At 37.2% G+C, this 15,036-nt stretch overlaps 2 protein-coding genes and 1 non-coding gene across 18 annotated transcripts; 2 read left to right on the forward strand and 1 right to left on the reverse strand.

Annotated features, from left to right (window-relative positions):
- The first annotated feature begins 1,063 nt into the window (after positions 1-1,063).
- Positions 1,064-6,871, forward strand: LOC103708918. Of its 16 annotated transcripts, none has more exons than XM_039132413.1 (6): positions 1,064-1,205; positions 1,320-1,463; positions 1,685-1,785; positions 3,230-3,280; positions 5,687-5,848; positions 5,948-6,871. In XM_039132413.1, the coding sequence occupies exons 1-5, from the start codon at positions 1,119-1,121 to the stop codon at positions 5,688-5,690; spliced, it is 387 nt and encodes a 128-aa protein (XP_038988341.1). In that variant the 5' UTR covers positions 1,064-1,118; the 3' UTR covers positions 5,691-5,848; positions 5,948-6,871. The 16 variants fall into 16 exon arrangements, 6 of the variants coding, with proteins under 6 accessions (XP_038988341.1, XP_038988336.1, XP_038988338.1 ...); XM_039132408.1 differs by having other exon boundaries at positions 5,715-5,848; XM_039132410.1 differs by having other exon boundaries at positions 5,715-5,829; positions 5,913-6,871.
- Positions 6,872-10,576: 3,705 nt separating this feature from the next.
- LOC103708851 (ferritin-3, chloroplastic-like) lies at positions 10,577-14,040 on the forward strand. Its single transcript, XM_008793945.3, has 8 exons — positions 10,577-10,968; positions 11,730-11,813; positions 11,913-11,973; positions 12,113-12,200; positions 12,808-12,869; positions 12,971-13,036; positions 13,505-13,568; positions 13,689-14,040. The coding sequence occupies exons 1-8, from the start codon at positions 10,652-10,654 to the stop codon at positions 13,739-13,741; spliced, it is 795 nt and encodes a 264-aa protein (XP_008792167.1). The 5' UTR covers positions 10,577-10,651; the 3' UTR covers positions 13,742-14,040.
- An 818-nt stretch (positions 14,041-14,858) lies between these two features.
- TRNAK-CUU lies at positions 14,859-14,931 on the reverse strand. Its single transcript has one exon. It is a non-coding gene; the product is annotated as a tRNA-Lys (tRNA).
- Between the last annotated feature and the right edge of the window lie 105 nt (positions 14,932-15,036).

Here is a 15,036-nt window from a genome sequence, read left to right on the forward strand (position 1 = left end):
TTATTATTGTCAACTATTGTTGTTGTTATAGTAGTAGTTATCATTAATTTTTATAATTGAATGACAGTTTTGATGAGAATCGATTCAAATAGAATAACGACGTTATTTTTCACGGAAAAAAGACGAAAGCCGTTGTTGAGGCAGCTAGCTCAGAAGGCTCAGAAGGCACTGCGACGGTCGCTGGGGGCTGCGAGAGGAACTACTTCCGACCTTTAGTCCCGTGGGACTGGGCTTATCTAACGGGCTAGATCGCTTCGATGTGATTTTGGGGCCGGAACAGGCCTGTCCCGTTTGCCTGTTAGCGGCCTGGCTCCATCAGCCCGCGAGATCCACCGCTTGCGCTTCCGTATCGCCTGGGAAATGGGCTCCGATGGCCTCGCCGACGACGGCCCTCGGCCGAAGGTCCTCCTGTCGAAGCCCAGCTTCTTTGTAGCCATGCGAGTCAATAGCGGATAGAGCCCTTTTTCATGTGGAGGAGATCACCTATGTGGCCACACCGCCATCCCTGGGTTGGGCGGAAAAATTTAGAGTTCCTCTTTTGCTCCGTTCAGGATCGTGCAGGTCTTTAGAGACCATCCTCATCCAACAGTCTACCAACATCCCATAGCAATTGGCTGGAACCTGCGTCAAGCCTTTGAACCCGGATCTACTCTATCATCGTGGCCGAGTCTCACTCGAGCAGAATGCGGTCCGTACCCAACACCTGCCTCGCATAAATGACTCCCTTCCATGCAGCCTTGAGTTTAGCACTAATTACAGATGTGTCGAAGATCCGTCGGGCTCCAACCGCTATCAGACGGGCATCATGGTCCCTAATAACGAAGCCCACACTTCTAGTGTACCTTTTTTCACCAACACTATCATCAAAATTTACTTTAAGAAAGCCAGAGATACTTATGTCTACAAGGAGGTGAATAGCATGGCTGACTGGGTGGCTTCATTCGTGTCTACCATTTTTTAGGTTTTACCTGGAAAGATTAGGTGTTGGTGCCTCACCCTTTATTTTTTATTTTTTTAATTATTATTATTATTATTATTATTTTGGCTGCATCCGTATCCGGCATGTGTGAATTGGCGTTGTAAATAAATGAAGGAATAAATAAATAAATAAATGAAGGATGGAGAATCCGAGCAAGGAAAAGGAGAAGATGATGCCTCCTTTGCCTCCCCCACGGCGCCAGATCCGCCCTCCTCCTCCAAGAAACGTACTATTAGGGTTATTTTCTTCGATTTTCCCTTCCCGTGTTTGGTTCTGGTTCCTATAAACCCTAATATAGTAGTTTGGAATCGGGAATCTGGTCACTGGTCCAACTCCTCAGCGAGAGGCAGGTAGACAAAATTTCTTGGCAATATACAGGAGAATAGACGAAACTTTCCAATGCTGTGTAGATGGAGAAGCGCATCCTGACTACTCGGACCTTTCTGAGATGGTACACGAGAGTTTGCTGCATGGTGATGCCAAGGTACTTGCAGTTGGTATTCAGTTTTTAGTATTTCGATTTTTTTCTCTCTATTATTGAAGGCTCTCAGTGGAGGGGATACTTTCAATGAACTTCTCAATGATATTATTCACAAAGGTGACGATGGCGGTAAGTATGCAAAGGGAATCAAAAGCCTAAAATTCAACAACTGGGTTTTTCTTGGTAACTTTGTGCCAAAGGGTAATTGAAGAATGAATGTGCAGGCAGAAGCTTTACAAAGCCACTCAAAACGTTCAAGGAAGCCCATGTCCATGAGGCAGCATGGAAAGTGCGGAACATTTGATCTGTCCAAGGAGTTTTATAAGTAAATGTTTGTTATATGGATAAGCTGCGCTCCTTTGCCCTAGTTTTGTTTGGCTTGCTGAGAAATATGAAATTTGCATATGCATATGGGTGTAAACTGTTCTATCAAATCCTCCTCCTTTTTTGATGCACCACATCTCCTTGCATATTTAAAGGATGATGACACCGTGTTTAATTATACGTACTTGTGTTGACATTGGCAAACAAATGCAGAAATCATAATAAATTAAACTTTCTTGGTTAAAATTTTGAAATGTGGCCAATATTATCTAAAATTCATGCAGTATGAAAACAGTGTTGAAAAGGGCGAAGGAAGTCAGGCCCCATAAGGAAAACTACATTCCTCAGAAACAACACAAAAAAGCAAGAAGGGGCTAGCTTCCGATAGTTTCCAATGCCTCATGTTTCTCAGACCAGCTTGACCTTATGAGAGGGTGAAAAAGATATTTATAGACTGAAAACAAGGAAGATAGTCATTAAAGGTTGTTGATGGTAGTTTGTCTATGAAGCGCAGTGAGGTTACGGTAAAATGCAGAGCTTTCTTTGGTGACTAGTTATGCTGCCAACTCCAAATTGATGTGATAAGTGTTGTCTCCAATGTTTTACCCCTAGTTGGAACCCTATAACCACATTATTTCATATGTTATAATCTGAACATAATCAAAGCACTTCCTTTATCTCCTTCACCTTTAGTTTATGAGCATCTTGTTGCATTAAAGTTTGTTTGAATATCCCGTGTATAAATCATATGTATCCTTTAAAATGCCACATCTACCAAGTTGTTAATCTTCAATTTAAACTCCTTGGATCACATGAGGTGAATCAGTATCACTTCTATTAGGAGGAAGTTATAGTCGTATTTAATCTGTGTCCATATTTAATACATATGGAGGTTTGACAACGTTTTCTCTCAGCATTATCCTTGGAATCTAGGGAAAGCCTTGCCATATTATATGCCCTTTTTGTCAAGAGATTGTCATGGGGTTTCACAACAAACCTCGTTGTTTCTCTTTAGTAGCTAGAAACTTCTATATGGGGTGAAGCACCTGCTTTTGAAAATATCTGGAATCTGGCTCCTGCACAGACTTCCGAAGTGCTTTTTTACTCATAATTTCCTGAGGACCTTGCTTGCTCATGCACCCTAATTCTGCTAGCAAAGTTCATGCCACATCAACTAATAGTCTGATAATAAAAGTAACAATATAATCAGGAGAATGTTCAGTACAACATCAGTCAGATGATACTTTAATAATGGTGGGCCAGATCATTTCTTGCGGGTTGAGAAACTGATATATGCTTCGAATTCCTCCTATGAGTACAGCTATACAAGTGCCCTCTCCATACTCAAAACGTGGATCCAAGTTGTGTAGCTAATATTATTCATACAGTGCCCTCTCCAGGGTCAAAACTGATATATGCTTTGAATTCCTTATATGAATTCCTAGGGTTGGCTGGACGACCTCTTGGATGATGAACGCTATTGACAATGTTGTCAGGTCAGAACACAAAAATTTTTTTGTTTAGTGATTTATTCATACAGTGACACTAATATTGTGATGCTTTGTGAGCGCATTGTGTCTTAGTGAATATATTTATTCAACAAGTCTTACTTCTAGAGCTGACTCAACTTTGATCTTTCCAGACTTGAACAGACTTTGTGAGATATTTAAATATCTCTACTCCTTTTTTTCTTCCGAAAATGCCTGATGAAATAATCAAAAGATTTCTAACTGGTGACCACCCCTTTTAATTGACAATCAGGATTGAAGATCTTTCTTTAGCTTTTGCAACCAAAATGGAAGCATGTTATATATTGGAAGTAGAAAATATTTTTTTCCATAACAGTGCATGGTTAGTTCCTTATCATCCTATTGCTTGTTGCTTTTGATTAGAGATGGGTAAAACCTAGAGTGTTAGATTTGGTGAGGTTTTAAGCAATTGTAGTAATTGAATTTACTATTGTATGGTCGGCATTTTTCATTTTTTAATGAAAGTTGCATGCATGCATGTGCATAAGGGAGAAATTCAATCAAAATTCAAAATATATAATTGTTAATAACTTAATTATGAAAATTCATCAAAAAATATGTTAGTTTGTTATTTGAGGTGTTTTTATATAGCGACCACACAGCCAGTCTCTGGTCACAACTCACAACGAAATATGGGAAACGAATTTGAAGACAAACAATTATGCAAATTATTGATTATAATAAGGCCTAAATTTCATGTTTTCATATAGTAACCATTAAACCATTCTAACGTCACTATATGAGTCGTAGGAAATAAAATTTAATGGTAGGCCCCTCTGGTTCATTAACTATATTAAAATTCAAATTTCGTATTTCCACATAGCGACCACACATAGTGAACACTAAACCATAATGGAGTCACTATATGAAAATGGGAAATGAACTTTGAGAGTAGGTCCCATGGTGGTTCTTAATTGTGTTAGGATCCAAATTTTGTATTTCCATATAGTGACCCCAGAATGCTTCTTTGATCACTATATGAAACATGGAAAATGAAATTTGATGATACATCCTCTGCAGTTCATTGATTATAATAAGGTCCAAATCTTGGGTTTCCATATAATAAATGACCAAAGAACCATTCTGGGGTTACTATTTGGAACACAAAAAATTAACTTTTATAGTAGGTTCCCTTTGTAGTTCATCGGCCATGTTAAGACCCAAATATCATGTTTTTATACAGGGACCACATAACCATTCTATAGTCAATATAGAATACATGAGAAATGAGATTTAATGATAGGTCCCTCTGTAATTCATTGATTATAATAAGAGTCAAATTTTGTGTTTCCATATAGTGACTACCCATTCGGGGATCATTATGTAAAACATGGAAAATGAAATTAATAACAAGTCCCTTTATGTTTCACTAATTATATTAAGACACAAGTAAAATGTTATGATGCAGTGGCCAAGGAACATTTTGTGGCCAATACATAAAACATAGGAAAGCTATTGGTTAAGATAAGTGACCAATTCTATGTTTCCATATAGCGATCATAAAACCATTCTATGGTCATTATAAGAAACATATAAAATGAAATTTAATCCTTTTATGGCTCATTAATTATATTATACCTATATTTCGTGTTTCCATTTAGTGATGACAAAGACATTCTATGGTCACTATATTAAAAATGGAAAATGAAATTTCATGGCCTTCTGTGATTCATTGATTGTATTAAGTCTCAATTTTTTTTAATGGTGACCATATAACCATTTTGTGGTTGCTATTATCAAAAATGGTAGTTGAATTTTGATAACAAGACCATATATACTTCATTGATTATAGTAAAGCCCAAATTTCTTGTTTCCATATAGCTACCATGAAACCATGTTTGGGGTCACTTTATGAAGCATGGGAATGAGATACTGCAATAGGCCCCTCTATGGCTTATATATTCAAGTCCATAAAACAGAGTGACTACTAGTTTCTTCTACAGGTGAAAGTAATGTGGACAACATTAATTTTCTGACATGAAATGGGGCATGGCAGGCTCGTTTGTAGTTTGTCTGGAACTTTGTGATAATATTCTCATCTTAAGGCATTCATGTTGGTTATGTTTTGCTTTTCTTTTTCTTTTGATACGTCATATTTTTAATCTATGTCCTACCTCCTATGGAAATGTACATTGATACCTCTATGTTTATGCCTGGTGGCTTATGAAACTAGGGGTTAAAAATATATAGTGTGCGTATATCTTAAATACTTCGGTCAGATGATGGGATGTCTAAAGCCTCGTGCTTTTAATATGTGTATTTTTTGTATCATTTAGCAATTAGCCGTTATTATGCTGTCTTTCTTTAACTTCAATTTTTGGAGACCAATAGCAGAAGTTCTTAGACGATAGCTTCTATCTATTGGATTTACAGTTGATCCAAAAGTGACTTCCATGTTCAGATTTCAAGCTGGCTGTTAGAAGATTACATTGTATGGAGCCAAATTTTCAAAATAATTGTTGGAGAAAACAAATCTCAGAAGCATCCTTACACATTTTGGCAAGATGAGATAGCAGGTTGTCAGTTCGGCTAATGGTATAACACTTCAGCTATTTTTATGAAGGGGATTCTGATATGAATATTGCATTATTTTTGTAAGCATGACTTTGTTGTGCTTGGCGTCGTTTTCCTCAGATACTAGAGCAGCTTCATCATGCAGCTCTACTTTTCTGTCCTGTGGTTGATAGAAGACCTGAATCTGAACCGGCTCTTGGGTCGCTTGGTTGCAATTCAGAGCTTCCATCCAAGATTTCCCTTGCTACCTTATATCTGCATCACAGCCTTCCTTGGTTCCTTAGGCTTGGTGAAAAATGGGATACATAATGCGGCTGGACCACTTTCAGATATAATTACTGGTATCTTTTGAATTAACAATGAATCTTTTGAATTTTGATCATCCTGCTCATTTATAACATTGGTTGCTGGGTTATGATGCATGGCATTTGGCTTACATGGAGTTGTTGGTGTTCTGCACTTTGTTGTTGATCCACCTGATCCAGCCCAAATGAACGGTAGAGCACCATGGAAATATGAGATCATTTTATTTTCCCTTGATTATCTCTGAAGAGTAGCGTCTGTTACATTATCTAGTACGGTAAGTAGAAAGTTCTGTGGTAGGTGTTTCTCACCTGTATGACTAGGGATTTTTGTCACACTATGAAAGTGTTTCTCATTACTCTTGTCGTGGGTATCTTTTGTCTTGATTCATGGCCTCTCTATCAAGTAATTCATGGCCTGAGCAGGCTCAGTCTACTTGAAGTAGTCTTCCAGCACCTGGTTTCTGGATGGTCTTCTTGGTTTGGGTGGACCTCAAGGGGTCACAGACCGGTGGTGCAGTGAAGGTGGATCAAGCTAGTAAACTTAATAGTAGCTATTTGAGATTTTTTATCTTTGAATTTTTTTGCATCCAGATTGGGGAGACTGAGCTTGCTCCGTTTATTTGATTTTTCTTTAAGATGCTTAGTAAATGTTTTATTTTAACTCTGAAAAAAAATCTATCTTAAGTAATGCTGTATTTTTTTTGAAAAAGATTCTTACAGAAGTAATGCTGTATTTTTTAATTTATTCTATCATTAATGTTCATGTTGTACAGAATACAATCACTATTTTCTTTTAAGTATAATGGTAACTCACACCAGACGTACATGAGTATATCAACGAAGGTCAAAAAAAAAAAAAAAAGTTGACGAAAAGAGAAAGAATTTTTCTCTTTTCTGAAGTAATAGGCGACTCATTCAGCAGCATTGCTTCAATACATTGTCAAAAAAATTTAGTGAGAGAATATGCGGTCACTAGTATTCTTCAAATCCTGCACCTTTCTCAAGATAGAGGGGTGTGAACTAGGTGAGCTATCAACGGTTAATGATTCTACAAACTTATAATTTAATCTTTGGCTACTAGCTTTATCATAAGAATCCTCATTTCATTATGAATATTATAATTTTGCAATTACTTGGAGCCGATATTATCGCTTTGCACGCCATATAATCATCAACTCAAACCATGAATTATCAATGTTTTTGAATAATGATGATCGGATTATGCCTCCAAATTATTTCGAATGCTAATTTAGCAATTTCCATGGAGATTTACAAACAAGTTTGCAGCTAGGATGTCTTCTTCTCGATTGGTAACTGACATGGCCTTGGAATGAGCAAACCTTATCCTAGATTGCGTTCTTTTTGGCGTGTGCGCCGTCCTGTTGTGCGTCGGGCACGTGAGTGGGTCGTCCTATCACCAATACGCCTGCGGACACAACCAGAGCTGCAAGCTGGCAGGGATTCCTGGGCTTTTCTGCCACTTTAAAGCTTTTGGCCACCAATTGAAATGCACAACATCTTTTTTTTTTTTTCTTCTTTTGAGGGATATAATGTCTATTATTTTCCATTATTTCCTATTGGACACTTATAGCATCAATAATAGTCATTTTTTTAATTTCAAACTTTTTTTTAAAAAAAAAGATAATATTATCATTTTTCTATTGCCGTCCGCTATTTTCCGTAATAGTATAGTTATACCATCATTATTTTATAGATTTTTTTACATAAATACGCTTCCAAATATTAAATCTTACATGAATACTCTTTCTTTCGTAAAATACTTTTTTTTGCTATTCTATTTTTTTATCGTTATTTTTTTTAATGATTTCAAATTAAAATAACTAAAATATTTTTAATAGATGGATATGCAAAAAAAAATTATAAGACGATCATAACAAAGGACAAAAAAATAATTTCAAAATTTTATTTTTAATTAATATAAAATGATTTTTATTAAAGGTATTAAAAAATCGTTATATTAAGAGCATTTCTGTACAGAAATAAATATAAATTTTTAAAAAAATATTTATACAAATTTAAATTTTTTAAAAAATATTCATGCCAAAAAAAAAAAAACTCCTACTCTATATCACTTTAATGTCAGCTATTGAAAATTATTTTTTTTGAAATAAATGGTGGTGGGGGCTGATATTCCCGGATGGGCCGGATCACGGGTTGTTTAAATCCTCGCTTTACGTGGATGCTCCAATATTTCCAAGACACGAATTCCAACGAAAAGGATAGCTTTCTAGAGTGTGCGGGTGATAGCTGATGAGGAAGAGAAAGTGGTGGTGGGCAAACAGCGAGTAGATATCGATCTTTTCGGCCTGGAGAGCGCGCGCGAGCCCTCCACGCGCATCGTTTTAAGGGGCGATCCCGACCGCCCATGTGTCATGCCACTCTGGACGCACCAACCTCTTTCCTTGTCTGTTTCTGAGGAACCCGAGAATCTCATCATGGAGAAAAACCATTCTTTTGCAATAAAGTAAAGTTATGATGTTGAAATTTTTGGATTCTTTTACTGTTCTAAGATCATAATCTTTGTAGAGTAATGATTAATTCTTAGAATAACATGTTCGGTAGGTCACCACGCATAGAATATATCAGATGTTACAAAGCCAGCTATGATCTAGAATGAGCCATTGCGTCTAATCTGTCATTTAATGGTCTCCTGCCACCTAGGGAAGGATGTGGGATGACGTCACCTTTTTTCCTTTCCTTTTCTTTCCTCCTAGTTTTTTTTTTTTCCAGTTAAAACGAGCATTTCACACATCACGGTACGAATACATTCAATAAAACCGAAAAACAAAAAATTCCGAAGTACTCCGGGCATCTCTCCCTCCCCAGTCTATAGGATGCCTTTTGAGTGGTTCGCTACATAAGCCGTCATCTAGTCTGCCGTCCCATTAGCTTCACGATATACATGTATAGCATGAAATGTAACGCTGTCTCTCACCATCATCCAAATATCGTGAAGTAGGGGATGAACTCCTTCGTTACTGCCCAAGCCCCTACGGACCCAGCCAATTATCGTGGCTGAATTACTCTATGGTAGAACTGAACTTGCCTGAAGCACCCGCCGCGCATAAAGCACGCCTATCCAAGTTGCCCCGACTCTGTCCCAGGAACCAAGATATCGAAAATCTGACAACCTTCTGCTGCCACCGTCCTAGAGTTCAGGCATCTGATGACAAATCCGACCTTGCCCCTCCTGCCTCCATCTGAGATTGAGTCATCAAAATTGATCTTGAGGAAATTCGGAATGGAGGCATGTCTCTTTTTTCCTCGTCGGATTAAAATTAAATAACCGACCAAACTTTTTTTGTTCCCATTATCCAGTATCTATTATCGATATTAAATGTCCTTTTAATCCGTATAAATGTTACATTATTACAATGGCTTGTATTATCTTGACCTGTTACTCTTGCATCAGGCTAAATCTCTTTGGAACAAAGCCGGAAATGCACTTAAACAATTGCTTAAAAAAAATATATTTCGACTAATATTATTAATGCATCTTAAAAGATAGCCACAAAATCTTCTAGCAATTTTATGTTGCAGTATTGTATAAATAACTCTAATTTAAGAAAAATCAACGGAGCACTTCAGCTCCTAAATTTTATTGAAGCAAAGCAATTTTTGAACTAATATTATTAATGCATCTTAAAAGGTGGCCATAAAATTTTCTTGCCAGTTATATGTTATAAATAACTCTAATTTAAGAGAAATCGATAGAGCAGTAATAAGAGCTCCTAATTTTTATCGGAGCAAAGCTATCTATAAAATCACAATCATCCACTCTTCCACTTATCTGTATATTGATGCCCGAATCCTTCGATTTTCCAAAAGATCTATTACACATGGACGCTTGAAGTTAAAAGTTTCTCCCGAAAGCCCTATCATGACATTTTGTCATCATTAATGTCTAATAAGAGTATTTTGTTGTAAAACCTGGGGTGTTTACTGAGAAATTGTTATATTTACTATTCTATAAGAGAATTTTTCTATATGTAACTAAAACATGCTTTTTTTTTTTTTTGTACAATATGTAATATAAACACTTCATACTTCTCAACTTTTTTCCACTAGGCTATATAGCATATGTATCATAGACCACATCCATCCAAGGATGCATAGCGCACTAACCATACCTTTCAAACTTCCAATTCCCACTTTCTTGAAATCATCTTTCCCAATTCTCCTTTTAATTTTTCCCCATACAAGCTTAATCAACTCTACCAATTCAATGAACGCCAATTGTTGGCAGACAGGAAAAGGTCGGAAACTTATCCCAGATTGTCCGCAAAAGCGATACAGCCGTGCGGAGAGCACGAGCTCTCCACACGCCAAATCCAACCCCTATCAATCCATGCCGTCCACGTGTCTCACATCCAGACCCCCAACAATCCGTTGGCTTCCCTTCCTCGCTCTATATCAACCCTCCCTCACCACGAGTTCTCCTCGCTCCCCTCCTCACATTCAATTCCCTCTCTTCTCTTTTCCATTCCTTCTCAAAACCATGCTTCTAGAGGCTTCTTCCTCTTTCTCCCTTCTCTTCTCCCCCTCGGAGGCCTCGCGGCCATCTCCGGCCGCCTTTGGCGGCTCCTCTGCTTCTCTGGGCTCTGTCTTGAGGTTTCCAAGGGGTAGGGGGAAGGATCGGTCGATTCTTGCCGTGGATGCTGCAGGGGCCGACAACCGGCCCGTCACCGGCGTCATCTTTGAGCCTTTTGAGGAGTTGAAGCATGAGATTTCGCTCGTGCCGACGGCTCCGGACCAGTCCGTCGCTCGCCAGAAGTACGCCGATGAGTGTGAGGCTGCCATCAACGAGCAGATCAAGTGCGTTCCCTTTTTTCCCCTTCGTTTTTTTTTTTTTTGTGTGTGGGTTGATTTATTGCTCTTTCTCTCGTGCTTCTTGATTAATTTATGTTCAAAACTCTGGCGTTTGCCCTTCTCTTTTGAGTAGTGGGAGCAAATCAAGGGTTTTTTTTCCTTAATTTTTGATGTTTTTGTGTTAGTTTGTTGATCTTTTAGAAATGCTCTTGATTAATCTACGTTAAATTGTCTGGATTTTGCCTTTCTCTTTTGAGCAGTGGGAGATCTCCTTGATTTTTGTCTCTCTTCTACGCTTCTTCTTCTTTCCTTTTATTTATTATTTTCTTGAAAATCCTTCAAAGAAAAAAAGGAGAAGAGGAGGGGGCAAAAAATAGTTTATTCGAACGTATCTGCACCTTATAATTATATGAAGTTAAATTTTCTTGGGTTCATCGTGATTCTCTTCAGAGTATATGGCCTTAGGGTTTATGTAAGGCTTCTATTACTCCCGTCTTCTTTTACATTTATATTTGGTGAGAGGACTCCAATCCTTAGGAGAAACAATGGTTCTTGTCAAAAATATCCATTTCTTGTATATTATTTCTTTTTGAGTGCTCGCATTCATTAGCATATTTCTCTAATTTTAGTATCATTTCAGTCTAATGATGGTTTTAGATCTCCTACTTGTCTACCTTTTCCATTTTCCATTAGTAATTCTGTCCACAAGAGTCAAAACCTTGAAATTTTCTCTAATCTTGGTTCTTGTTTTGGTGTTATAATTTCAGTGTCGAATACAATGTTTCCTATGTCTATCATGCCTTGTTTGCTTTCTTCGATCGGGATAATGTCGCACTAAAAGGCTTTGCCAAGTAAGTGATAGATAAATTCACACATGTTCCCATGTTCCTCTTTATTTGCCCTATGTTGGTATGATCTATATTTTTTTTTTATGTCACCCCCTATGCTAGATTTTTCAAGGAATCAAGCGAAGAGGAACGTGTACATGCAGAGAAACTGATGATATACCAGGTGTTTTCTTGTCTTCTGAATGTTTCCTTTTTTTATTTTCTTCTTTTGCAATCAAGTACTAGAATAGCAGAATGCTCCTAGGTTTTTTTTTTTTTAAATTTTGGTTTCTAATGGTTAAGATTGATTTTTATGTGGTCAGAACAAACGTGGAGGTAGAGTGAAGCTTCAATCCATTGTCACGCCCTTGACTGAGTTTGATCACCCTGAGAAAGGGGATGCTTTGCATGGTAAGTTCTTGTCTGCTACATTTATCAGTTTGTTTTCCATTTTATGCGTTTGTTATCTAGAAGTGGCAAAAATCTACTATATCAATGCACATTTTACGAGTTGTGACTTGATAATGTTCATGATAAAATAAACTATCTAAATTTGTTACGATCTAATCATCGGTATTCTATGAGTTCTAATATCATATTTTTGTGTTAAGAAAAAGAAGAGGAAGATCAGGAAAGGATTTTCTTTATTAGCTGCTAGCCCGTAAGAGGAATCAATGACAAAGAAAGATACCTACTGGCTACCAACCCATATTAGTAGGGGACAAGGCCTTTCATTTATGGTTATGGTCATATGATTTAGATATGTTTCTTGAACCTTTTGTTTGATTATGTGTTTTTACATGCATTATGGACTACCGTTAGAGATTTTTTCTTTTTTTCCAATCTAAGCTATTGGACATGTTGTGGTAGTTAATTAGGTTCTGGTAGTTAATCCTTTCTCCTGATATATTTGCTTAGCAAGTTGTGCTTATGAATGCATTTATACTTGCTTTCTTCATATGTTGCATCAAGCCCTGTAGCTCACATCGTTCTTATACATGTGATAATCTTGTTGCAGCAATGGAGTTGGCTTTGTCTCTTGAAAAGCTGACAAATGAGAAGCTTTTGAACTTGCATAGTGTAAGTCACCCTTATCCTTGCAACAAAACTTATTCAGTGAATGTTCAAGGACAGCATTGGTTCTGGATTTATTTTAATTAAATTTGATATTGGGTGAACAGGTGGCAGTGAAATGCAATGATCCCCAGATGGCGGACTTTGTTGAGAGTGAATTTCTTGGGGAGCAGGTGGAGCCTACCTTCGCTAGTTTCTGTTTGCCTTTTAGCTTTATGCAACTTTTCTTGCAATTCTGTGGAAATTTAGTGCAATGTGTAATTAGATTTCTCTAATACCTCCATCACTCTCAGCCATCCCTAACAGCCAATCACCCATTTTTTAAAAATTACTTTTAGAATAATCATTCTAAATATCAATGGCTTTTAGGTAGTTGGTAGCAGTCCACAGATGTCCACTTTTGGATGCATTAATTCTAATTATGGATTGTTGGTCTAGTCCATTCAGACTCATTGTATGGATCATATGGTCCTTTATGCATGAAATATATAGTGTGATTATATGGCGTAGATATTGCCTTATCTGAGTTTTTTTGTGATTTTACTCTGTAAGATTTAACTGTTTTTTTCTGTTTTCTTATCACGATTCAAGTGCAATGAGCTCGTAAATAATCAAAGTTATTTATTCACCTCTTTATCTAGGTGGAAGCCATCAAGAAGATCTCTGAATATGTTGCTCAGTTGAGAAGGGTTGGCAAAGGACATGGTAACACTAATTAAAACAATTGCTTTTGCTTTCAGATCTGGAGTTGCAAATTCTTGCTGTGGTTCTCATAGCTATGTTGAATTTTTTTTTCTAAATTTTTTTAATTTTATTCTTTGGCAGGTGTTTGGCATTTTGATCAGATGCTTCTCCATGAAGGAGATGATGCTGCATGAGGTCAAAGAAATGAAGTGGGTTTTGTTTGTTAGGTCCAGCCTGATGCTGTGTTTTTTTGAAGGTCTCCCTGCATTAAGATCAAGCTATAGATGCTACATCTGCTGTCCGCTTTAGAATTTTGTGTAGTGCTTTGAATAATATTGATGGCTAGCAGTCAGATTGTTTAGAAAGGAATTTCTTTTTGGGTGCTAAGTCTGCGTGCTATGGACTTTGGTTTAATGGACTTTGGTTTAATGATATGCTGGACTGGAATGTTTGAAGGAAATTGCAAATTTAATGCAAATGAGTTGACATAATATATTAATCTGTGAGCGCTGACAAATGTTGGCACTGGATTCCATTGCTGTCCACTGGCACTTCTCAAACTGGTGGATTCCATAGCTGTGCGCAAGTGTGTGAAGATAAGGTGGGGAAGGACTTAAATTCCATAGGGAATAAAAAAAAAAAGCTTACAGTTGAGGGTTTTTTTTTTTTCCTTCTACAGGATTTGAGCCAGTCTACTACAAAGCTATTTTAGAGTATTTATAAATATTGGTTTAGCTCAGCCTGTAGTTTTACTAGTTGTGTTGGCAAAATTCATGAATTCTATAGAATTTTTAATTCGATCATCCAAATAAGCTTTTAAAGTTCAGCTTAACTCACCATCATAGTCCCATAAAGAAACTACCTTCAGCTATTTTAACTTTATTTTTTTGGGAAATAAAGGCTTGAGCTTAAGTATACTATTTTAAGTTCATAAAAGCAATTATATCTAAGTCATTTTAGCTCTTTCTTCTTAAAACAAAAAAAAAATAAATTAAGCTTAAACTCCCTCTTATAAGCCCATAGGACAATTACTTAGAGTTAATCATGGGTTGAGCAAGGCAAAAAAATATTAAATTTTAAATAGGCTCATCTGAAGCTCCACTGAAAATGAATATAGTTTAATCTAAGGTCCGTTCATTGATGAGCTCTACAACTACTGTAAGCCATTTTTAGCTCGTAGTTATTTAAATTAGTTGGGGAAACAACTATCCTCAGCCATTTCATTAAAAAAATTAAGAACGGTGAGCTTAAAGAAACAATTTAGGTTTTTTTCCTTCGTCTTTTGGGGAAAAATAAAAAGAAAACCGAAAACGCCCACCGTGGGGCTCGAACCCACGACCACAAGGTTAAGAGCCTTGCGCTCTACCAACTGAGCTAGACGGGCAAATTGAACACACCGGCAAACTAGGTATGAATAAACGTTTTTGAAGGTGCGATGCCGACCTTCCCCATCGAATCGATGCGCCGTGTATGGCCGCGAACGAGACCA

The sequence above is a fragment of the Phoenix dactylifera genome, chromosome 12 (genome assembly GCF_009389715.1).
Source record: "Phoenix dactylifera cultivar Barhee BC4 chromosome 12, palm_55x_up_171113_PBpolish2nd_filt_p, whole genome shotgun sequence".
In the NCBI taxonomy this organism is placed as follows: domain Eukaryota; kingdom Viridiplantae; phylum Streptophyta; class Magnoliopsida; order Arecales; family Arecaceae; genus Phoenix; species Phoenix dactylifera.